Below are 26,983 nucleotides of genomic sequence, written 5' to 3'. Positions count from 1 at the left end.
ACATTGTTAAGTGTGATGAAGGCCATTTGAAGCATTTCATCCTAAATGTGTGCAAGGTCAGGTTCCTGCCAGTGGTGGGTCTGTGACATTTTGAAGATATTTTTTGTATCACTGAAGTGACCATTAACAGGAACCAGCATGTTTATTTAAAAATTATAAATGGTCAGACGTTGCCTTTCAGTCAACATCTGCATGATGAGTAAGCTCTTGAGCTCAGTGACTTTGAACATGGATGTCACATGAGTAACAAATCCATTAAGGACATTTTTTCAACCTTCTCACTGCTCAAGTCAATTGTTGGTGAAGAGATTGTGAACTGGAAGCACAAAGAGAAAACCACTGCTAGATCATGACCAGGGCACTTCACGTACAGACAGACAGCGGCCACTGAGCACTGCAAAGGGTGGTTGTTAAAAAATCACCTGAAATCAGCAAAATGAATCACTTTTAAGTTCCTAAGTATTAGAAGCACGCCAGGTAGCTCAATGACTCTGCATACGAAGTTAAGGAGAATAGGGTAAAATGGTTCAGAAGCTCACCATAAGCCACATATTTCTGTAGTGAATGCCAAGCGACACCTGAGGTGGTGTAAAGAGGGACTCCACTGAACAGTGGATGATCAGAAATGATTGATGAATCAAGCAATATCCTATGGCAATGTCATGGAAGTGTTTGGGTTGTACAATGCTACCTGCCACCATGTGTAGGGCCAACAGAAATAAAGATGAGGTGGTCCTAGGGTACAAGAGTGCTTTCCTTTGAGGGGGGGGGGGGGGGGGTTGGTCCCTTACTGTGCTTAAGAAAATGCAAACTGCAGAGCGGTATGAATACATTTTACAGCACTGTGTACTAGGTAGAGTAGAGGAACTTTATGAACACTATGTTTCCATCGGCATGACAAAACCACCCTGTCATAAAGCACCATCTTTAAGGCAATTGTTTTGTGGACAACATTCCTGAAATGGACTGGTCTGCCAAGAGTTCCAACCTGAACTCAACTCAATAACTTTAGGATGAGTTAGAACTTAGCTTCAGATCACAGATTCCAACACCAGCTCTATAGGAACGATGGGCTGCTATTCCTCCAGTTTCAGACTCTTCTAAAAGGGGTCCATATACTTTTTGAGAGGATAGAATATTTAATGGAGACGTGTTTTGTGAGAGAATACATCACACAGCACTGGATACCAATGATGAGTTATATCAGTTTCTTCATTCTCTGAACTGCAAACATACTTTTCATTTATTTATGAACAGTTTTGGAGGACTTCAAAATGCATAGAAACTGTTTTATCCCTTTATCATACTGTAAGGAGTATGACGATGGGAACACTGCGAAGTAACAACTTAAATTTAAAATGGGACCATGTGTCTAGTGGTACTATTGTTAACCTGTGGCACAGACATGATAACAAAACTGCAGTGTTCCAAACCAGTTATACAAATGGCATTCTACACAAATTTTGCCATGCAAGCGCTTTTTGATATTGATAGTTCCCACTAATTACTAGCCTCTCTGGCCACAGTAGCTTTTCAAGTGGTTTGTCGCCTGTAAAGGGTAGCATTTAAGTGCTGTTGCAGCCAGAAGGCAATCTTGAACTGATGGTCGGCTGAGTGGTTTATTGCACAGTAGCTGGAGTAAACGCCGTGACAACGTGGCTGACAGTATCCTTGGCCCGCTCCTAAAGATTGTGTTTTTGGTTGCTGCGGGTTCAGTGAGTGTCAGCTGAGGCTGTGAAAACTGCTTGTTGAAAAAGTTATCTTCGCACAATTTGTGGAACCCGACTTGTTCTTGGCATGTGAATTTGCAAGAAGCCTGTGTCCACTGTGGTGCCAGGCTGAGTTCTTGTCTGCCAGTTTTGAGAATCGGGTGCATTCCCGATTCTTAGCATAACACCTACTTGATGGCAGTCCTTGGTCGAGTGGTTCTCAACTTACGCTTCGATTTGCAAGAAATTATGGTGAGCATCTGACAACCGTCTGCACAATTATGTTGTGTCGCACAGCGGCTATTCTAACTGCCAACCTTGCTACACATTGTGACATGTCAACTTTTTCGTTCACACTCAAGTTACGTTTTTGTAAATGGGTGTGACAAGCTAGTGGTGTTTGAGCTGTTTGATTAAGTTTGGCCGTACTATAAATGAAATGTTTTGTTTATTTTGGAACCAGGTACTTCATGCATGACATTTGTCTTTTTCAAGTGTATTTAAATTGACAATTTGTGTTGTAAACACAAATTGCTAATTAGTGGTTCATCCTTATATATAAAATTCTCGTGTCATGCTCCTCGTGCCATACTCCTCCGAAATGGCTCGATCGATTCTGATGAAATTTTACATGTGTATTTGGTAGGTCTGAGAATTGGTTGTAATCTATTTTTATACCCCTAAGTGATAAGGGTGGTCCACCCCAAAAAAAATTGTTCTTATTTTTGGGACAGAACCTTTTATTTTTATTTTTTATGGTGTGGCATTAAAAAACACACACAACCCTACATTTTCCCCTTCTACCACCAACCACTATTTTTAAAAAGCGATTTTAATAATTTAATAATTTTCAACCCTGGTCAATAACTGATAAATTATCACTTGATCAGTTATTCCTGCCAGGTGTCTACCGGTGATAGTCTCACTATTTGATAGATATTTAATTGAAGAAAATTTACCAAAAGCAACGACTCTAATATCCCTCTTTGAATCGATGTAACTAGACCGAGAAGTTTAACTAGGTAGCATGTGTCATTCGCCAAACCCACATTTAGGCCTAGTGCACACGCATCGATTTTTACTGTACAGAAACATACCGTACGATCAAATTCTTTTAGTGGAACAAAGAAGTTCCTATGCTCTCCTTTGTTCCTCTAAAAGAATTTAATTGTACAACATTTTTACGTACGATAAAAATCTATGAGTGTGCACTTGGCTTTATTCATAATGCTGGCGAACACGTTTCGACACGAAATTGCCTATGTTTGCACGCTCATGGATGAGCCGTGTATCGGCTGCAATTGCTAAATCCGTGCAATCTACTGTAAAAACGCTAGAACTAATAGTAGCTGATACTGCTGGACTTCCTCCTAAGCCTTTTCTCACTCCCTACACAGTTTTCGGCCATTATTAGTTTGTGTCACGAGCTCCCGCCAACAATGGCTACTGTGTTACACGTATACATTGTGTTACACATATACATTAGTCTTATAAACTAGAGATAATTCATATGGCAAAACAACGTTTGCCGGGTCAGCTTCAACATATAAAGATTTTCAGAGGCGGAACGAAGTTCCTAGGTATAGTTAGTACGTTATAAGATTGTTTGACGTATCTGTTGTTTATATTTTGGGTCCACGTAAAGTGGTCTGGGTACGATAAATGCCTTTACTGAGGGTGTTTATACTGGTAATCGCCATCCACACTTAAATGAAGAAAGAGAAATTGATTGTCTCTGCAACTCCCACTTGTATCAATCATACTCTTAATTTAATGTTTTCAGGTTATTCTGCTTGCTTGGACCAGTGGTCTTCCTTCTAATTATAAGCAAACAGTCACAAGATTGTGAATGGCTGATGTTAATGGTCTATTAGCCATTTTCAATATGTTTCTGAAACTTGTAATGTGCAATACACAGGTTAATTTTATCCGATTAGACTTCTGTGCTAAACATCTATTAACTTTCTTTAACTTAATGTTGTTTTCAAAACAAGCAAAATATTTTCTTTATTATTCCAGTCAGTCATTTCTGAAAGTTATGTAATATCTACCATCAGTTGCGTTGATGAAAATTAATTTAATTAATGCTCGGGGAGCTGCTCAGATTGTCCTGCATTATTTTCTAAATATGTTTGTGTTTTTAATAAATTATAAATTAATTTATACATTTGTGGCACAGTATCCTTCCACTCAACATCAGCTCCCTATGAAGAGAATCTTAACTGACAATAAATAAGTTAAAATAACCTTTATGATCCAGACAGTGAAAAAACTATTATAATTTACAAGGCCTACAGATACCAAGATAATGCCACATTTATAAAAAATGACAGTGTCATGCTGAGAAGACACATCACCCCAGCACCATTAACAGCCAGGAAGTTACATATCGTGCACACGATTTTACTGTTCTGACAGATGCCAGTGCAACTTTAGTCCCAGGCAGTCTAGTGCCCAGCATTGGCAGTATCAAAATAAGATCAGCCTTACACGCCAGAAACTTTCAGCTCCGCTTACCGAGCAAGCAGCAGCGTCCCGCGATTCGACATCCGTGAGCGTCTGGCTGGCAGCTTCCAGACACTCCACAGCAGCTGGCTGCACGGCGACAACAGCTGGCTGTGGTTCGGACAGAAGTGGGGGGAGCACTAGCTCATCATCCACTGGTAAGGTGAGGACGACAACGCCATCCTTAGCGGCGAGGTCTGCAAGTCCCTGCAAAACAAAATCCAGTATGCTTCTAAACGGAGAGTTAATACTGTGCATATTGACAGGAAAAATCACTAGAGAAATGTTCAAAATTACAAAGAGACTGTGCTTACCTTCATGATGCATAATTAGTACTGTTGACACACTGACACACACACACACACACACACACACACACACACACACACAAAAGTAGATGACACACTAAATATATTGTGGGTTGTGGGGGTTGAAGGGACCATACTACAAAGGCCATCAGTCCATCAAAGGTATTCAAAGTTGTAAATATGAACAACTGTCAGCTGTATAAAGGGACGACGACAAAGAAAATATGCGCTGAACTGGGACTCAAACTCTGATTTCTTGCTTTACGTGAATGTTCGTTTCAACCGCTTTTGCTATCCATGCATGACCCTGGACAGACCCAAACTTCCATACATTGTCAATCCTGCATCACAGCCTGTACTCTTACACACATTATATAGTTCCCCTTTATGGGAAAGACATTGTAGTTGAAAGTTGCTGCCTGGTATCAGCAGATAAATACAATACTGCCGTGCCTTTGTTGTTAAGAAGAACAATGCAATGTTTCTTCAAGTCCCAGTCCGGCACAAATTTTCACTGTCATTGCTCCCTCATACAGCTGACTGTTGTTCATGTTTGCAACTGTGAATACATTTCATTTATTTCATAACAGCTGTAGTCGCCACAGTGCCTGTTCGATCGGACATGCACGAACGTGCGAAGGAACATTGCATCACTCTTCTCAACAACAAAGGCATTTCAATATCATATTTATCTGCTGATACTGGGCAGCGACTTTCAATTAAAATGTCCCTTCCTGTACAGGAATTACATAATGTGTGTACGAGTAGAGGGTGTGACACTGGAATGATGATATATGGAAGTTTGGTTCTGGCCATGGGTCATGCGCGAATAGCCACAGCGATTAAGGCAACTGCACACGTAAAGTGAGAAATTCAGGTTCGAGTCCCAGTCCAGCACGAATTTTCATTGTCGTCGTTCCCTTGTACAGGTGATGTTTGCTCGTATTTTCAACTGTAATACATTTCATGTGTTTTGTAAGGGCTGTAGTCACTGCAGTGCCTGTTCCTTTGGACAACCATGCATGTCCAAAGGGACACTGCATTGTTGTTCTTATCAACACATGCACTGCAATGTGTGTGTGTGTGGGGGGGGGGGTCTATTTTCAACAAAGGCCTGGACTGCCAAAAGCTTACGTTGTGACAGTATTTTTGTTGTCCCTATCTGCGACTCAGCATCTCCACTATGGGGTGAGTAGCAACTTTCCTTTTCACAATATTGTAAACTCAACTTCCCTAGATTTCAGTAGTATTATTTCTTCCAGAATTAATTTTTACTCTGCTGCACAGTGTGCCCAGAATGAAACTTCCTTGCAGATTAAAACTGTGCGGCATACTGGGATTCGAACCTGGAACCATTACCTTCCATGGACAAATGGTCCCCGGCTGAGTTATCTGGGCACTATTGACATTTGCCAACCCCATCTCACAGTAGAACCAGCCAGAAGCTTCTCTCCTACCTTCCAAATGAAGTGGTACAGGCCAAGACACGAGCCCAATGCCATATTCAGAGTGAGAGCCAAACCCAGCCGACGCAGCATTTTGTCATACTGGCCACTTCCTGGATAGTAACACCATTCTCTAAGAAACAACTAGCCATAGGAAGTTTCAACAGCACTGCAGTATGGGGTAGCATGTGCCTTCTGCATTAAAAAGGCATTCTGATGTGTATACGGTGGGTTACCCAAAGAAACTGAACTAATTTTTTGGTGGGCAGAGCTGTTGTTGTACCACGTTTTGCTGCTGGGAGCACATAACGTGAATACTTCAGAGCCAATAAGCAGAGTGCTATCACCGAGGAGTGTCGGAACTAGTTTCAGAAGAGTTTATAGCGACAACTGTTTTTTGTGTGACTGTTACTTTTTCAATGGCTGATTTTTGTGAACAGCACGCTCTGGTGAAATTCTGCTTTCTGCTTGGAAAAGATGGAACAGAAACTCTTGAAATGTTAAAAATGACATACAAGGATGACGCTATGGGAAAAATCTTGTGTTTGGGCATTTTTCCTCTTTCAAAAATGGTGAAATGTCAACTGACGACAAACCTCGTTCTGGTTGTCACATGAAAATGTTGAAAACATCCGTGTAATCATCAATAAAGATCAACTATGGGCCACTGAAAAAATTGTGGAGCTGTTGGGAGTGACTTTGAGTACAGTGCAACGAACTGTCATTGAAGATTTTGGAATGAAAAGGGTGGCTCCCAAATTCGTATAACTGCTGACTAAAAACAATGTTGCATGAAAGCAAGGTGGCATGAAGAGTCCTGAAATGATCCAAACTTTTTTTTTTTTTTTTTTTTTTTTTTTTTAATGTCACAAGTAATGAAGCTTGGTGTTATTTTTACAATCCTGAATCAAAGCTACAATCAAGCCAGTGGAAGAATTCAAGAAACTCATCAGATGAAATTATACATTAAAACAATGCCGATTTGTTTTTATGTGAGAGAAGTTGTTCATTCAGAGTTTTTTTCACAGGGTCAGCCTTAACCAGCCTTGACTTGGAAGTCTTGAAAAGATTGCACAACAGCGGTTTGATATGCAGCAGTCAGGCGACAGTTTCTTCCATCATCATGGCAATGCCCCTGCTCACACAGCCCCTTGTGTATGACAATTCTTGACCAAAACTATTATGGCTGTTCCTCACCCCTCATCCCCCACATACTCACCCAACCTTGCTCCGTGCGACTTCTTCTTCTTCTTCTTCTTCTTCTTCTTCTTCTTCTTCTTCTTCCCCCACCCCCAAGAATGAAAGGAAATGTGGAAGGAAAGCGCTTCACTGATGTTGCCGAGGTGAAGAAAAAAAACGAAGATGGCAATGTCAAGCATCACAAAAGATGAATTTAAACAATGTTTTGAAAAATGGAATAAAATATTAGCCAAGTGTTTTAGTGGACTGGAGAACACCTTGAAGGGGATTGAAGCTTAGTGCTTAAAACATGAATAAATAAGTTAAAAAAAGTTCAGTTTCTTTTGCGTACCCCCCCGTACACTCCCAGGCCTTCCGAGAAGGACACTGGCACAGCCAGGCTAAGGATTGGTCTCTACCGAGGGGTCATTGACACTCTCCAGACGCAGCTATCACAGATGCAACCCACTCCAGCGCATTCTCCATGTGAATTCCTGCCAGGGGTCCAAACAACACCTCAAAGTCTGAGGTAAGAACTGTACACCTTCCAATCTCAAACCACTGGGGTCCACTGATGCCAGCCGATGACCTCCAGCCACCAATATGGTGTTTTACACTGGGCAATGCCAACAACTACCACTGACACCGAATATCAATTCACTCCACCTGCAGCCGTGGGGGGTGAGGCACTACAACCTGACTCAGAATTGTGAGGCAGCTGCTAGCCAGACAGCAGCAGAGCCACACAGGTGAGAGGTGCCGAGACCAGCACGCAAATGTCAGCCTGCCCTGGCCTGAGGTTTGTTGCCTGCAGCTCGACACCTGTCACCAGTGGGCAAGTACAGGGTGTCTCAAAAGGAAGTTCGTATCTGAAGAACACTCTTCGCATGCGCTACAAATCTGAAGAGAGTGGGTGGTACGTTCATCACGGGATTGGCCTTTAGGAATTCAGTTGATACGGACTGCTTCTTGGGAGCTGTCAGTGTGCTCTGTATGTGAGAATTTTACAAAAACAGTGGTTTGGCAATTGTAGTGTGGGGGACATTTTGCAGTGATTGTGGACTGTATAATGTAAATGATGCTCCAAGTGTTCCCCTTACCTGAAAATGGATCACAACATTTGAAGAGACCGGTTGAACACCAACCAAACCGAAATCTGGGCGAACAAGGTCATCAGGCACAAGCACATCCTTGGAAACTATAAATTGGTGTGTACCTGACAATCCTAACCTCTCCAATCGTAAGCGTGCAAGTTCTTTAAATGTACATAGCTCATCACTGCATCAAATTCTGCAAAAAGACCTTGAACTACACCCTTACAAAATCTAATTGCTGCAAGAATTAAAGCCTCAAGTTGCCAGACATAGATTGCACTTAGTTAATGATGTGACAGTGCCCTTCATTTAACAACGTCTCATTTTCTGACGAGGCTCATTTTCACCTGAATGCTCATGCTAGTAAGCAAAACTACCACCACTGGAGTACAATGAACCCCAAACAGAAGCACCAGAAACTTGATGACTCGCCAAAAATTACTGTACAGACCACGATGTCGGCTCGAGAAATAATTGGTCCGGACTTTTCGGAGGATGAGAGTGGTCATCCAGTGACAGTGAATTCAGAATGTTGTGTGACAATGTTAAATGACTTTTTGGTGCCCTAATTGCAAAACTTTCCAGGTTATAACCAAAGAACACACTTTCAACAAGACGGAGCAACAGCTCACACGTCCAGCACGTCTAGTTCGTGAAATTTTCACTGGAAAATTAATCTCCACGACGGGTGACATAAAATGGCTCCCAGGCAGTCCTATTTCTGCTCCATGAAGTTGTCCTTATGGGGATACGTCAAATTTAAAATGTATGTCAAAAATCCGACTTCTCTGGAGAAACTGAAAGACAATATCCGTAGCAAAATGGCAGCCATCCCAGTGTCCACAAGCCAAGGCGCCATGCAAAATTTTGTTCATTGTTTGAGTGCTGCAGACAAGCTATTGCATTTAAATGATTTTTTACAAAGTAAATTCCTAAACTGCATTCTTCAATAATAAATAAAGATTTTGTTGATAGCCTTCAACCTCTATTTTATTTTGACACATCAAATATGAACTTACTTTCAAGCCACTCTATTGTCTCTACACCTGTTTATTAGAGAATGAATGAATGTTTCATCAACTATTGGCTGTCCACTCTACCACTCCACTCTTCCAGAGAACCACACCATTACACAAATTGCACAGAAATTGTCCTGTGTATTTTGCAGGGCTACACCAATTCAAGGGATAGGGTGGATTACACTAGAAAGGAGCAGTAGATCATTCAGACCAAAGGGTCAAGAGGGACAGGCCTACTGTAAGCATTATTTTACAAAAATGACATAACCTGTGAAGAACAAAACTCACGATAACAAAAACCCAAATCTATTGACATTTCTAAGAATGCTTGTCAGTATAGTAACTGAAGTGCCAGCTTGAACTAACAACAGATGTGCATTTGACAAGTCAGCTGTGAGCAAGCAATATTATGTAGTGGGCATGCAGCCACAGTGTGTCAATGTCTTTGCGTCACAAAACACAATGGAGCAATGAGCAATCATTCAATTTCATGTTTTACATCTACACTTTGTAAACCACCATGATGTGCATGGCAGAGGGCACATCCCACTGTGCCAGTCATTAGGGTTTCTCTCTGTTCCATTCACATGTTGGATGTGCGAAGAATGATTGTTTGAATGTTTCTGTGCATGCAGTAGTTATACTAATCTTATCCTCACTATTCCTATGTGAGCAACACAGAGGGGGTGGTAGTATATACCTAGAGTAATCATTTAAAGCCAGTTCTTGAATCTCTGTCAATAGACTTTCTCAGGATAGTTTACATTGATCTTCAAGAATCTTCCAGTTCAGTTCCTTCAATATCTCTGTAGAACTGGGAACCATCTTTTGTTCAAAGGATCTACGATAGATTTTACTTGGAAGTTTTGCTAGGTGAAACGGCTACATAGACATTCAAGTCCATGAAAAATGCTTGCATGAAAATGATTTAATTCATGCACAAGCGTATGAGTGGTTTTAAACATTTTAAAGGACAGGTGTCTCTTGATGACAATGATAGGTCAGGGCTTTCTACCCCAAGTTCATCCCATGAAAACATTAAGAAAATTTGTGATCTTTTGAAAACTGACTGTCATCTATTGTGGAGAGCTATTGCTGAAGACAGCCACTGCTATTGCTGAATGTCCGTGAATCAAGTGTTCAAGACATTCTCCAGAATACTTTGAGGAACAGAAAGTGTGTGTGAAGTTTATCCCACCACCTTTGACAACAACAAGGGGTGCGGCAACTAAATCAAAATGAAAAACATGGACTATTCGTTTATGAAAAATCCACCACGGTGAAGGAAGAGGGATAAAAGGAAAGGACTGGTGATGTTTAGGAAATGGGGAGAGTTACAGAAAAGTCATCCAGATACCCAGGTCTGGGAGGACTTACTTGACAGGACGAGAACGAAAGACTCTGTCCCTTCCTTTCCTTTCTTTCCTCTCCTCTGCTTTCCTTTCCATCTCATCCCCTCCAGTAAATCTTCCCTCACCTGTAGTACTGGGCAACTTTCTGTATTTCTCCCTACTTCCTGAACCTCACCTATCCTTTTCGTTCATCCCTCTTCCTTTCCCTTCAACCCTTCTGCCAGAACAAGGAGCCATTGCCCCCACAAGCATAAGCTCCTATTACAGGATGTGCATAAATCGTACAGCTATGCACCAGTGCCCCAAGGGTGCGTATCTGTAACTACAGGTTGGTTCACGTGGACCTATTACACCATCCTTGCGGGACGTACCTGGCGAACAGGAGCAATAGACAGTGACAATGCGCGAAACACAAACAGAACAGTCTGATCTCTTGTAGAGGTGTTTGTCCTACCGTGTGAAACCCAATGGGGACTGTGTGACATATTGGAAGATCATTCGTTCAAATTATTTGTGTGAATCAAGGTTCCTATTTAATAAGAAATTATTTTTATCATTATTTATTAAGTAATTGTTATTCTCTTATGTAGTTTACTACTGTTCTGAATTGCGTACTCAACAGTTACTTTTATATTACGACACTTAGTTACACAGGTACATGTATTTATACAGCAATTTGCACATTCAGGACCCCTTTTGTTTTTGGAGCTATTGCCCTGGCAGTGACAGTAAATCTTTGGATTATGGCAGAATGATGAAGAAAACATAAAGCCAGATGTTATTGAGTTTGACCATATCTGAAAAGAAGAGACAAAGGCAGTGATTATATTCACTGCTTATGAAAGAATTGATGCTCTAAGATCCATATGAATTTCGGAGCTTCATGAGGATGGACATGGACTGTTGCGAGAAGTTACTGTCTGTGGTAGAAGACAGAATTAGCAAGTGTCACACAGTCATGAAGGAGGTTGTCTCACATTCTCGAAAGTAAGAATTACATCATATGTTTATATGTTTTGTGATCACACCAGTCAAGATCACGAATAAAATACCAGTAAATGCCCTGTTGCATCGCAGGCTGGCTGTAACATTACGTTTCCTGGCTAATGGGGCATCTTAAGAGTCTGGCTTTTAGCCACAGAATAGCACAGCCCACCATTTCAAAAGCAGTTGTGGATATATGCACTGCAATTTGCAATACTATAAAGGATTAATACTGAAAGGTGCACTAGTGTTATTTTTCCAAGTTTGGACTATATATATGCGCTACTCAGAGCTTTGCAGTCCTCGTCTGTTGCATTGAGCCAATCTGCACGAATGCAAGGACTTTCTCCCCTACCACAGCCAGTTTCTCTTTTCTGGCATGCTGAAATAAAACAAGAGATGCAATCAAATCAAACATGAACTTTTAGAAACTAAGGCATTACGATACAAACTGAAAATCACCGTATAACATTGTATGCATATTACTCAGAAAGAAACATTTGACAATGTACCTCATTGCGATATAGCAGTCATAAGTACACCTTCCCTCACTGTATGCCTGATTTAAGATGCTTAATGCCTCTTTTTTTTCCTGCATTTATAAAACCAAGTTACAACAGGGGGCAGGGGGGGGGGGGGGGTGTCGGGGGGGGGGGGGGTGGAGGGGGGATGTATTGCGGGATAATCCCCAACTAACAAGCAGAAAGCATTGTGGTACACCCTTCTGCGCATGTACAAATTATTGTTATTGCTGCCTACTGTGCACGAACAGATTGACGGCAGTTCAGAACTGCTCTCTATTCTGGCACGCGAATAATGTGTCTGCTAATTTTCATAGTTTCACCCATTCTACTATTAGATGGTGGTCGAGCTAGACCAGTACCATTCACAGCGGATCTTTGTGAAATACCCACATTACGCATTTCCGTACCTTTTATATGGGTTTTTGCCTGTTGCTGCTTGGTGAATAGACTTCTTTATCTATGCGATTATATTATACGAGGTGCTATCCAAAATTCAGGACTGGTGCTGCCACCTGTTGAAAACCTTACCTTTGGACTAATAGTCACTGTACTGTCTGCCATCAGGTTCCCCTAAATGGCAGGTAGCACCGCATAACAGCCACGCTATGAGGGAAACAAACCAACAGCCAAACAGGTGAAGACATCAGGTAAACACACCGAAGATTCCAGTCGATTAATAGGAACCTTTCCTTGCAGAGGTCGCTGCGACACATCCGGCCACGGATTCCTACGTCGGGTTTCTATTGGCGCCAGCTCACTATATAGGCCCGGTCGGTCAAAGGCAGGCCAGTCTTCGTCCGCTGCTAATGGCAATCGCTATAGCAGAGTCTCCGAGAAGATATCACCGAAGCCGTTGTACTGCACTGCCGATCGAAGTACCATCTGACCGAGAGGAACCACATCTCCGGCTAGATCGACAGACATCTACATCTATTGTACAGCCAGCTGTTGTATTGTAGAAGAAGTTACGTTCAATAAACTGTTGGAGGATACAACAGTCATCATCACCCTCGAAGTAGTTCCCATCCGCACGTACATACCGGTCCCAGTGCTTCTGCCACTGGTCAAACGTTTTCTGGAAGTCCTGTTCTTTGAGGGTGTTCATCACCGCCAGCGATGTTTCTTGAATCCTCTCTAGTGGTGAACCGACGGCCTTTCTACTTGTGTTTCAGTTTTAAGAATAGTGCGAAGTCGCACGGTGCCAAATCTGGTGAGTATGGTCGTTGGGTACAGCCGCCATGCTGTTTTTGCCAAAAAGGTCCTCGTGAGCAAGGATGTGTGACAGGGTGCGTTGTCGTGATGCAGCAGCCAGTTTCCTCGACACCAAAGTTCGGGCTGTCGCCGCCACACATTTTCACAGTGCTGTCACAAACGTCACAGTAGTACAAGGAATACACTGTTTGGTTGGGTGGGACGGATTCTGTGTGGCGTTGTGCAGATAATGGGCCTTCCAGTGTGAGCACCATCTTCAACATCTGTACGGCCAGCCCTGAACCGAGCACGTCTCTCAAACACACGCATACAGCTCCTGCTCTGTCCCCAAACACTTGTTGAACCATTGTAAGGGGCTCCATAGAACTTTTCCCAAGATTCGCACAGAATATGATACACACGTGCTGTTCTGTTCAGGGATCCATCGTAAAATTGCCACACACCAAACACAGAGTATTACAGAAATCACTGTGGACACGCAACCCTTCCTCCCAACTGAATGCCACTCCACACACTGACTGATCACATATGCGGCTCTCGCCACCCAGCAGTGCAAAGATCTACTACTCCTACTTTCCAGATGGCAGCACCAGTCCCAAAAATTTTGGATTCCACCTCGTATAATCAAACCTTATGATATCCTCAAACCATTATCCCTATCACAAGGATCCTAACAATGCATTCTCCCTGCTGTCAAACCTGCCTCACCCAACAATCACTACCCCTTACGCCAGCCCCACCACTGGTAAATCCTCCAGTATCAAAGGCAGAGAAGCTTGCAAAACCTCACATATTGTTTTTCAGCTAACACAAGTTCACTGCACAGTGTTTTAGGTAGATATGACAACAACTAACTGTCTGCCTCAAGACACCAGTACCCAATCACTGAACAATTGCATTATTCATCTCTCTTACCCCTAAAGGCATCACAGGATGAGAAAATGCTCACGGGTAAAGAGCTGGTCAAGTTTTGTGATGTCACAATGTGGCCTTTTCCGTTCCACAACATTCTGTAGCATGAAACACTGAGTAAAACATTTCAGATTTTGGCTTTGCAGAGAGGAATGTGACCAATGAAATGCAACATCATGTTATATGTCACAAGCAGAACTTGGGATACGCCACAATGGATATTGTCATTTTCAGTTGAAGCCCATATTTAGTTTTATATCATAACTTATGTCCTACAAATACATGCCGTTTTGAAGTGCCAGCCAATTGACAATCTACTGAATACACGTCATTACTGGAGCAATTTATCGTCTGAAGAATGATCAAAAATACATTTTTCTTGGTACATAACATATATAAAAGCCATCAAGGAGATACTAGTATTAAAGACCTGGGCACGCGTTACAGAAATTCAGCATAGTGTAGCGGACAGAGATGCAGAGTTATGGAGTCAAGTGTAGTTGATTCACGTCCTGCTATATCCAAATAATTTTACTCATCTTTGCATTTCCAGATGGTCCTGGATCTTCTTATTTCACCCATAGAAGTATGTTCTGTAATATTCATTGCCATGTAAAGACAAGCGTGCTCCCTGTCAGAGTGAGTGTGTTTGATTTTCTGCATTATGCTATGGAACATGCACCAACAAATTGCAAGATTGCTTTCTACACTATTGCCTGCTTTGATTGCAATTCAGTATTCTCCCCAGTAAACCATTCATTCTTTAAAGAATCGACCTCCCATGAATACAACAGCTTCAAATGTGTGATTACATTGCAAATGAGTTATTGTGTTAACTACTTGATATTAAGCAAGTAACCGAGTAATCGATAAAAAGTTTAGAAAAGGTTTAAAATTGTGCTTAAAGTTTGCTGGAAGTTGCTAAGTGCTATGAAACATTGTATGAATACATTCTGGGCAATTTGTGCTGCTTTTTAAGCAAAAGCAAGTTTTTTCTACACCTGAATGTTTATGCCACCATATCTCCTGAACTTATATTTTCCTGACACTGTATCAGCATGGGGTCAATCTACAACAGTCTGGACTCTGAAGAAACTTTCGAACTCCAAGATAGCTAGTAAAGTATTTATCAGATTTAGACAACAGGTTTTGGCAAGAATATGCTGGCATCTTTGGAGCTTCTGAACTATGTATCATATACTGGTATCATTTAGCAGGTACACTCAGTGGTGCCTTTTTATGTGGATATTGTCGGCAAATTCCGTTGCGGATAGAGTTGGTACTAAAGAAGTAATAATTTGTAAGTCATGCCAGAGGCTGACTTCTACTGCACGAGCAGTAAAAATGTAGTGATAAGCTTTTCCCTTTAATCATTTTGTTGGGGATTCAGTGAGAAAATGTTTTGAAATTATGTGTAAAGTTTTTTGGAAGTCACTTTGTGCTCTCATTCTCAAATACTGAATGAATAAAGTCTGCGTATTTGCATGCCATGTTACACTACCTCAGGACAAACCCATAGGTTCTAGCTGTAATGCTTGGGTTACTGCATTAAGCTTTTAACATAGGAGTATACTATGACAGCACTGTTAATTTTTAAATTCGGTCAATAATTACTTGGAATAGTTAACGTTAAATTTTTGGTGCTCCTGGAAGCCGTTAGATAGACAACCTCCAACAGGTGCTGGGCTCAGGGATGGTCAGTTATTGACATAGATGACACTTTTATTAAAATCATACAATGTAAACTCCAAGTAGGAATTCATCAATGTAGGAAGTCTCTTGTAAATTGATATCACACTATTTTTAACGTAACTTTTATAAGCTGATGTCCTTACTGACTGGATGCAGACGTTTCCTTTTTGTCAAATTACATTTTCAGGGATACTGAAGATTTTACTTATGTATACTACAAACAGATCATCATCACTAGCATTTGCACAAGGGAGAAAATGTAAATATTTACAGAGCTAATGAAGAAATTTTATACCTGTCCATTCTGATAAACAGAATGTATGATATGTAAGCCAGAAACAGCAGAATAGCAGACAACTGCCACTGGAGAGCAATGTAGCAGGGCTAGCTCCAGGGACTTTCGTCACCCCATCACCGCATGTGAAAATTTCGAGCCCCCCCCCCCCCCACCACCACACTTCCTGTCTCCTTACATTTTCAGATAAAGTCCACTTTTTTCACAAAGTCACCCATCCAAGACTTCTTCTTTCCACACAGCACACTTACTCACACATCCTTTTGATGTGAATATGTAGGACTTAAGATCAACTAAAGCGTAAGGGATAGATAACATTCCATCAGAATTTCTAAAATCATTGGGGGGAAGTGGCAACAAAATGACTATTCACATTGGTATGTAGAATGTATGAGTCTGGCGACATACCGTCTGACTTTCAGAAAAATATCATCCACACAATTCCGAAGACTGCAAGAGCTGGCAAGTGTGAGAATTATCGGACAATCAGCTTAACAGCTCATGCATCCATGCTGCTGACAAGAATAACATACAAAAGAATGGAAAAGAAAATTGAGTATCTGTTGGATGATGGTCAGTTTGGGTTTAGAAAAGGTAAAGGCAGCAAAGAGGCAATTCTAATGTTGCAGCTGATAATGGAAGCAAGACATGTTCATAGAATTTGTTGACCTGGAAAAAGTCTTTGACAATGTAAAATGATGCAAGATGTTCGAAATTCTGAGAACATAGGGGTAAGCTATAGGGAGAAATGGGTAATATACAATATGTACAAGAGCCAAGAGGGAATAATAAGAGCAGACAACTAAGAACGAAGTGCTCGGATTAAAAAGGGTGTAAGACAGGGATGTAATCTTTCCCCCCTACTGGTTCAATCCGTACATTGAAGGACCAATGATCGAAATAAAAGAAAGGTTCAGGAGTTGAATTAAAATTAAAGGTGAAAGGATATTAATGATAGGATTCACCAATGACATCGGTATCCTGAGTGAAAGTGAAGAAGAATTACGTGATCTGCTGAATGGAATGAACAATCTAATGAGTACAGAATATGAACTGAGAGTAAATCAAAGAAAGACAAAAGTAATGAGATGCAGCAGAAATGAGAACAGCGAGAAACTTAACATCAGGATTGACGGTCACGAAGTAGATGAAGTTAAGGAATTCTGCTACCTTGGGAGTAAAATAATCTATGATGGACAGAGCAAGGACGACATCAAAAGCAGACTAGCAATGGCAAAAAGGGTGTTCTTGGCCAAGAGAAGTTTACTAGTATCAAACATAGGCCTTAATGTGAGGAAGAAATTTCTAAGAACATATGTCTGGAGTACAGCATTGTATGCTAGTGAACATGGGCTGTGAAAAACTGGAACAGAAGAGAATTGAAGTATTTGAGATGTGGTGCTAGAGACGAATGTTGAAAACTGGGTGGAACGATAAGATAAGGAATGCGGAGGCACTATGCAGAACTTGAGAGGAAAGCAAGAGGTGGAGAACACAGACAAGAAGAAAGGACAGGATGATAGGAGAACAATTATGACATTAGGGAATGACTTCCATGGTACTAGAGGGAACTGTAGAGTGGCAAACACTGTAGAGGAAGACAGAGACTGAAATACATCCACCAAATAATTGAGGACGTGGGTTGCAAGTGCTACTCTGAGATGAATAAGTTGGCACAGGAGAGGAATTCATGGCGGGCCACATCAAACCAGTCAGAAGACTGATGACCCACAAAAAAAAAAAAATTTTAAAGACCAGAGCTAGGTATGGGGCACATCTACATATTTATTTCTTAAGGCATGGAACACATTCTCCCAACGAGACACACCAGTAGGATATTTGACATTGTAGATGGTGCCACAGACTCACTTCCACTTTGACTGCTTAATTACCATCAAAGTGAAATCATCAAAGATGTTCTTTAAGTTGTGGTGACAGATGACAATCAGATGGGGCCGTGTTGGGACTCTATGGAAGATGATCAATGACAGTGAACCCAAAGCATTGAACTGTTGCAGGTATCACAGCACTCACGTGTGGTCTAACATTGTCGCACTGAACAAGAGATTACTCCCTGTGGGGATGAAGTTTTCTGCTGTTAGAAACTCTATTACAGCACACTGTTGCTCATGCCCTGCCAGTTATATTACACGCTATCACATTACACACTACAATTCACAGCCCTTCAGCGGCAGAAGGTTGCAACCTGCATCAGCAAAGCAAGAAAGTCGACCGAGTAATATGCATGGCTTGTAACACCACAATTGATATTGGTCACAGAATAAAAAAATTCAGAGATATTACTTTTCAGTACACCTCCGCATAAAGTTTTTCGACTCTGTTGGCTGACTTTGGTACATTTCAAGTGTTGTGTAGATGCAGGGTAGAAATTCAGCTGGCAACACTGCCAGTAGTAAGCTTTGCCATTTTGAAAGATGCAACCAAGATGAACAAATCCACTGTTTCATTTGCAACCTGTTTCACAGTAGTGTAAATAATTTCTTTGTGGAACATGAAAGGAAATGACTAGTAGTGCTACAGGGTACCCTCTGCCACACACCATAACATGGCTTGCAGAGTACATCTGCAAATGAAGACTGCTTAATGTATCTTTACATGTCACTCAGACCTCAGCTCTGGAATGTAGCTGGCTTAGTACCATCTCTGACGTCTCCCCTTTCATCCTTATCAATGCCGTTCCTCACTACAAACAGGTACCTCTTATTTTGGGACCTCAATGACTGGCCCTTTCTTTTTCACCTTTCCCCATTCTATCCTTCTCTCCTATCCAAGGAAGGAACGGATAGTCGTAAAAGCCAGGATAATGTTATCACCTTTACTTTTGTATGCACTACTATATTACACAAATGCTCCCCACGACTCTGCTGATACACACTCATTATTTCAATTAATTGTTCCATAACATTTTGTCACATCTGCACTTCTATTTCTGAAATAACTACACAATGAATTACGGCCTTGTGGTCTGGAAGTGATCATAGTTTGTTCTCTCTCTCTCTCTCTCTCTCTCTCTCTCTCTCTCTCACACACACACACACACACACACACACACACACACACACACACACACGGTTTCAAACAGCCCCACAGAAAAAAATTACTTTGCATCAAACCACAAGTCTGGGTGGCTGATTCATGTCACCATTGCAAGAAATCATCGGGCCAAGGATCCTCTCTTGCAACAAGTCCATTGTTGCAATCGAGATGTCACATATTGCGGCCATCAACATGTGACATACTGTGCCATATTGTTTAAAATAATGTGTCTCACCATTCACATGATCCAGTTCAGACCACAAAACCCTGTAAGTACCATATTGCAATAAGTTTCATAGTCCACAATTTATGCGTTTCCGACCCTATCTTCCAATACATACAGCCCAATTACACTCTTCAGCCTAAATGCCACACCACAAAGTCACTCACTGTGGATGTAGTGGCTTCTCCGTAATTATTACCAAGAGTTTTCAGTGCTCCAAATCTTACAATTTTGATTGTTCATGAAGCCCTTCAACAGAAAGTGTCTCTCATCAATGAATATTATTTTCTTAATGATTCTTGTTCACTCTTCGTTTCGCAAGCACCCGATGGGGAAATACTCAGTGCTTTTTGTGACTGTATGGGGCTCAGTGCATCAGTTGGATTTTATAAGTCCCAAGGTGCACATCATCTTTTGGAATTCATTATGTGCTGGCTCTTGGAATATTTGATTGTTGTAAAGGTCAGTGAATAGATTGCACCCGGCTTTCTCCAACATTATCACCCATGATGGTAATGTTTACTACATAACTACACCAGAATGTCCCAGGAGTTCAATGTTCACAACTGAACCAGTTTTCTCAAATTTAGCAATTAGTCGCATCACAGCCAACGTATTTGGTATATTACTTTGACCAAACATTCCACACCATTTGTGAACAGACCTACACAATATTCACTATGTTTGTAATAAGTTTTCATTATGACAATACACCATTCCTTCATGGCATGCTCCATTAATAACCACAATGAAAATAGTGCAACATTCAGTGCTGCTAACTTACTAGAACAGAAATGGCAGACATTTCAAACATTGCGTTCTTTATGGAACACCCCCTCACTAGCGTACTGAAGCATGAAGAATGCAAGAGATGGCTTTCAGGCCTATATCTACCACAATGACAAATCTAAAAGTAAATAAATTAAAATTAAAGAAAAGAACTTACAGTGTTCTTACCTGTGGGCTCAGTCGTGTTTGTGTCAGGTCCAGATCGATGTCAAGAATGACAGATGATGAAGTGGCAGTCAATTCACTGATGATGGATTCTTCCACTACACTAATATTACTACCCTCATATGACTCCACAGGCACAGAAGTCCGTACTAATTTTGAGCTGGTATTGGGAGCACTTTCATCACATGTCTTTTCATTTGCACTGTTAATAATTTGGTCCATACCACAAATGTTCACCAGTTCTACATTATCAGTGTTATCTGGATTTTCTTCTGTCCTTGTCATTTCTGCAAGCTCATCACGAGTTCCAGATGCTTCTTGCACACTCGGTATTGTAGATTCACACATTTGAAATGCACTGTTATTCTCTACATCGGTGCTCAACTCGCTACTTACAGAATGAAATGGCACCTCACACAAAACCTTTTCTTCTCGACTGACATTATCTTTATTTGCATCGGCAGAGCAAATGGTACTACCGGCACTTTTAAAGTTTTCAGAACTGTAAACAACAGTTTCTTTATGGTCACCTTTCTGGGCAGTATTGTATACCTTGAGATCCAGACACTTGTTTGATGTTTCACTACCAGTAGCTTGCTTTTGGTCATCCAGATGGAAGCCTCTTCCTTCTGAAATGATATGAGGTAGCACAACACCAGCACCTTCCGTGAATCCTTTGCTCGTGCTTTCTACCATGGGCACATTTTTTGTTTGTAAGTTGCGTGGAATTTTGTTGTCCATTTTCATTCTTTTAAAATGTTTTCCAGGCTGAATTTTCGACATTTCAGATCCAGTAGACACAAGGTAGTGTTCACGTTTTCTGCTGGCACCTCTCAATTTCCCTGGCTTTTTCAAAGTTGAATGATTCAAAATGTTAGCTGGAGAAGCTTCATTTGCTGTTTTAAATTTTACCTCTCCACTGTAATTTGTGACACACTCACCGTTACAGTCTGCAGATTTTAGAGGGGGGGAAATACCAGTGTCATTAGTATGACAAATAATGGTGGCAAGTCCTTCAGTTTTCCCACTGTCTTTTCCCTCCATATCGTCCACCACATGCCGGTATTTCAATAATGCTGTCGAACAGTCATTTTTACTGCACTCATTCCTCGATGTCTTACTGACAAAGACATGGGTGTACGTGCCTCCATCAAACTGTGTTGCACTTTCTACAGTCCTTACAGATGGCTTCATCTGCAGAAGTTTCCGCTCTGGTTTCTTCCCTTGTATCTTTACCGTTTCTTCTACACCCGGTGCTCTGCACAAAACATCGCTACTGACATGCTCCTCCAACTTTGAGCCTGAAAAATTGTCTGTGGATTCCTTTGAACAAATGTCCATAGCATGTGAAACAGTCAATTCTCTTCTCTGTTCTTCAGTTGAGACCAATGGCACTCCTGGACAGTCTACACATTTTAATAGATCACTTGCATTTTGTACATTATCTACTGATTCAGAATGGTGCAATTTCTTTACTTTAGGACACAAATGACCTCTTTTCCTGATAGGCTTTGCATTGGGAAGACACCCAGAGGCAGCTGTCGACGGTCGGACAGAGTTGTCACCTTCTAGCAAACTAGTCACTGCAAGAATTGGTCCCACATATTCCACATTTTTTGTTGCTACAGAATTGTTTGATGTATCTTGTGAGGGAGACAACTGTGTGATACAATCATTGCTGGTATACTTGTCAGTGAGCAAAGAGCATTCCTCTGACGGACACTCAAAACTCGTAGGATTTCCACCTAGTGAACCAGGGATTCTTTGTCGTTCAGCATTTCTGGAGTGTTGCTGCGGACATTCTACCCCCTTATCCTGAGGAGAGGCAGAGAAAGGTTGTGTACAATTACTGGAAGAACTACAGAGATCTTTGGATACTTTGGTCTTTGTTTCAGGTTCCATTTTCTCCCCAGAAGTGATGCTCTCTTCGCTGACAGAACTCTCTCTAGTTGAACTACATCCAACTTCCCCAATTGAAGTACAAGATGCCATGATGCTGTCCTCTATTGTTTCATAGCTTTTCTTCGGAAATTCTTTCAAGCTCGCTTTAGTCTTCTTGAGGTTAAGGCAATCTACAGTGCTGTTAACAGTTCCTAGTTCACAACCAGACCTAAAACTAGACAATGAGCTTTCTCTCTCAGCAACAGAAAAGTCCTTTAACTCATCCGCCAATTTCCCTCCAGCCACGACTGCACCAACAGGAAAGTTAGCATAATCCTCGCTATCGTTTCGCACAGTAGACGATCCCTTCTCTCTTATAGGAGAATCTTCAAACCCTGGGGGCACAACTATACCATCTTCCCCATCACTCATTTCTCCAGCAACTTCGAGGACACTATTTTCTTCAACTGGCGGTCCAGGACTGCCACTGCTGCGAAACAAACTCTTGTGGGACTGGGCACCAGTGCAGCAGCGGGACTCTACATCGCCGACCAGTGACCTCTCTCTAGAGCATGGATACTGTGCATCATTATTGTTATCCAACAGCTTCGACCCAATGCCTTCACTGTCCGAAAGGCGGCACATCCGGTCGACAACCCTGTCGATGATGTCCTGCTGGGACGTCTTCAGCGTTGTGCCTTCACCAAGAACGCCGCCTTGTTGTGGCAGAGCAGACGACGGTCTCAACTGCCTGAATGGCGATCGGCTTTCTGTAGTCCTGTCGGTTTCCTGTCAACAGAGAAATCACACTAAGGCAAATGACAGGGATTAAACATGTTGTTTTTCACTGTGAACCACAACAGAATTAAAACTCAGCCCAACTGATTGTTGAAAAGCTACTCATGGAAATCTGTTGGCCTCAGAAATTAATAATCACAGAACTGTGAGAAACAAGCATGTTACTGTATGAGCCCCTAATGCTCCCCCTCCCCCACCCCTTTTTCACAAAGAGCAGCTAAAGGCTATTTCACAATGTTACAACAAGGTGGTGGTGCACTGATCACACACATCCAAGAGTTTTTATTTTTCAACTAAAGATGTTATTACTAAACACAACACAAAAATTTGGAACTAATATAACTATCTCAAGAAACACACATGATCACAATCTACAAAAATTACTGCAGGCTTCATTTTTCTGGAAAAGGGTAGTTTCCCCCATCTCAAGCATTGGTTCAGTTCATAGGACAGACTGTAACATTTGCTGGTAACTTTTCTTCCCCTTGCATATATTATTTGCACAAAACAAGTATTATTTATTAGCTTTTGTACACAATCAACAACAGCTGTGAAGCAAACCTCTATTTTACAAGCAGCTTCAGTCTCATAATTTGATCACTATCAGGTTTTTAAAGAAAGGTAAATCTGAAGCAATGTAACACCAGTCATAATGAACCAAAAGGACTAACACAAATATTGTCATAAGTTGTGCTTCAGTCCTCCTAGTACATTTACTTTTTACACATATATCTGATGACAGTCAAACTATAAGAGCGAATCACGTTGTAAAATAGAGGTTTGCAGCACATTATCTGTTGCACGTAATGGAAAAAAAAGCACATAAGTAAAATACCGTGATGGACCACAGCCTGATTTCATTTCTCAACAGTTGTAAAAACAGTTGTGGATGTCACTAAAGTGATTACTTTTAAGAAGGAAATGAAGCCAGTTAATATCTTTTACTATCAAAAATCCATTCCATCAGTCTCTAGTCACAATTCTTGTTAACCCACTTTATTTGTTAGATAACAGTCTGAAAAGTTATAGGGGGACGAAATGTAACCACTCATCACATTCTCTGGTACTGAGTGGTTGAGAGGCACCTACATAAGGCTTTCCAAAAGCTAAGCAACAATTACAATTACTTCACGGCTAATGAAGTAAAACACACACTGCAGCCAGATTGAGGCGACTGCTCATACTGGATAGGGAGACCAAACAGATAGAAGAGGGAGACAACAGAGAGAACAGTGCAGATGTAAGTTAATAGGTGAATTTAGCAAAAAGAAAATGGGAGCATGAGTAGGGAGAAATGAGGGATGAGGATAGGGACTGCAAGGTGTGAGGATAGGAGGAGGAGGAGGAGGAGGAGGAGGAGGAGGAGGAGGATGATTGGTTTGTGGGGCACTCAACTGCACGGCCATGAGTGGTCTCACAAATCTTGCTATCACATTCTTCAATAGTTCTTCCAAAATTGACCTCAATAAGTGGATATGTTGGGCACTTGACTAAAGAGCTACATTTGGGCTCTGAAACACAGGCATAAAACTTGAAAGGAAAAGACAAAGATTTATGTAAATTTGATGACAGAAACATGAACAGTCGTTCCTCACATGATAAAGCATGGTCCACAGTGTCAATGGTTTTCTGTAAAACTGATGATTGGGTTTTTCTTTTAAGTGAGGAGTGTGGTGAAATCTTATCACAGTGCTTGGACTTGTGATATGAAGTAGACACATCTACATTTTGAGTATGTTTTTGAATTTTATAATTCTTCAAAGTTTCCACTTTAGAATCCTTACTTACAATTTCACTCTTGAACAAACTAACCAAAGGGTCCCACTGCTCCAAAATCCTACCCAAACATCTTTTCAACGATAACCATTGTGTAGGCACATGTTTCAAAATTTTCCTCATTTCTGTGACATGTAAAGTTAGAAACTTTACAAATTTTTCTTTCCTCTTTGCACTCCTTTCCAAATAATAAAATACGTCAATAATATGTTCTTCAATGTTTAAAGGCAAACATGCCGCCCCCTTCTCAGCAGCAAGATTAATTAGGTGACAAGAACAGCCTACAATGACGACGTTAGCAATTTCTTGCTCCAAACATCCTGCCACACCCTTTTTTAGCCCAACCATTACAGGAGCATTATCAGTGCCATAAGTCAGACAGTTTTTAATGGAATACGGAATTCCTGTAATGTTGAAAGTAGAAGATCAGCAATATTAGCTCCAGTGACATCCCCTTTTAAATTAGGCACAGAGAGTAGGCAATTTTGAATTTCACGGAGTTCAGGGCTGAAGAATGATACGATAATAGGATATAACTTGAAGTCCGTTTTATTACTACCATCGGTAGCAATAGCGAATGGACTCGACTGCAAGTGCGTAATAACTTTCACTTTTTCTTCCATGCACATTTCCGTAAGGGTAGCGGTCATTTTTGTTCTGGCGCACCCATATCATTTCGCAATTTCAGAATCAGGAAACATTTTGCGAAACAAATGCCCAGCGTGGTTAACACAGTTTATAGGCAAGTTATGCTCTACAATAAATGCGGTAAATAAAGCCTCGACATTCGTCACAGAATCTACATTTTGAGGTTTACACGAGAAGTTAAGTTTCTGGTTCCGTTCTACATAATGGACACTCTCCTGGTGTTTTTTAGTTTGCATATGTTTAAGAATGCCGCATTTCCCACCATGAGCTGCTGAAAAGTCACATCTACATACACTACAAAATGCGCAAGTTTGTCCCTTCCTCGATTCACTTAAACACAGAAACTCTTCCTTATACACGTTTCTGAACACTGCATCATATTTCTTCGCCATTCTGCACAAAAAATAATCAACACCTCCAAGATACGCAGCCAACAACTACTACTGAGTACACAAATTGCGCAACAGAACTGAGAACACAATGATCCTACGTTCTAGACAATGGTCTTGTAGCAGTGATGCCAACCCTCACGCACCGTTTCCCCCTATATTGCACTTCAAATTCCCCTAAATAATTTATCACACCGTCTGGTAAGCAAGTAGGGTAGTGGGACAGTAAAGGGGTGTGTCAAGAATGAAATTGTCGAGCGGAGGGGCGGGGAGGGCAGGGGGGGGTGGTAGTAATCCTAAATATTTTTCCCCCTGAAACATTTATCTCTCTGACTTCCCCCTAGGCAGCTTAATTCCCCCTAAATTTAGGGGGAAATCCCCTAACTTGGAAACACTGCCTTTTAGACACAACAATGCTAATCACTTCGCTTGGAACAACTATTGACTACTCCTTGTCCACAATAATGTTACGATTGTGCTGGTGCTACCACAAGTGGAGGAAATTGGCACTAGTTGAAAGATATTCATTTGTCTCTGAACGCTGCCAACGATAAGTTCCTTACTTCCTTGTAGATACAAAGCGCGAGCTACGCGTACTGCCGTTCCCGACAGCCACCGCACCAATCTACCAAGTTAACATAGACAAGTAGCAGCCATACCTTGTCATCCATCAATATATTAAAGGTGCAGGATTTTCAAATAATAAGGGAAGTATTGAAACTGCTCTGAAAATTGGGAGATCGGTCTTCATTGTCGGGAGATCTGGAGGAAGAAGGAAAAATCTGGAGTCTCCCACTTAAATCAGGAAAGTTGGCACGTCTGCTAAGATACAAACCCCAGGAGAAGAAAAACCCAGGGCAACAAAGGCAAAATAAGGGACAAAAAGAAGAAAGGGAGACAGAGGAAGATAGGCAGGCAAAGTCCCCCATCTACAAAGCAGCCAGAAGCCTCTGAAAGCAGAGAAGCATATTACATTAATGTTTTCTACAAATTTCACCCTCATTCCTACATGCAATAGTGACAGAGC

General features: G+C 41.3%; 1 protein-coding gene across 1 annotated transcript in view; it reads right to left on the bottom strand.

The window, feature by feature from the left end:
• LOC124717176 overlaps positions 1 to 26,983 on the bottom strand; it is a 75,679-nt gene that overhangs the window by 27,133 nt on the left and 21,563 nt on the right. Inside the window, exons 5-6 of the mRNA XM_047243953.1 lie at positions 20,468 to 23,134; positions 4,227 to 4,421 (exon numbers count right to left, since the gene is read on the bottom strand). Of these exons, the coding sequence (XP_047099909.1) occupies positions 4,227 to 4,421; positions 20,468 to 23,134 (2,862 nt within the window). The remainder of the gene's footprint in view (positions 1 to 4,226; positions 4,422 to 20,467; positions 23,135 to 26,983) is intronic.

The sequence above is a fragment of the Schistocerca piceifrons genome, chromosome 9 (assembly GCF_021461385.2).
Source record: "Schistocerca piceifrons isolate TAMUIC-IGC-003096 chromosome 9, iqSchPice1.1, whole genome shotgun sequence".
In the NCBI taxonomy this organism is placed as follows: domain Eukaryota; kingdom Metazoa; phylum Arthropoda; class Insecta; order Orthoptera; family Acrididae; genus Schistocerca; species Schistocerca piceifrons.
This window is presented reverse-complemented; position numbering and strand designations above follow the sequence as displayed.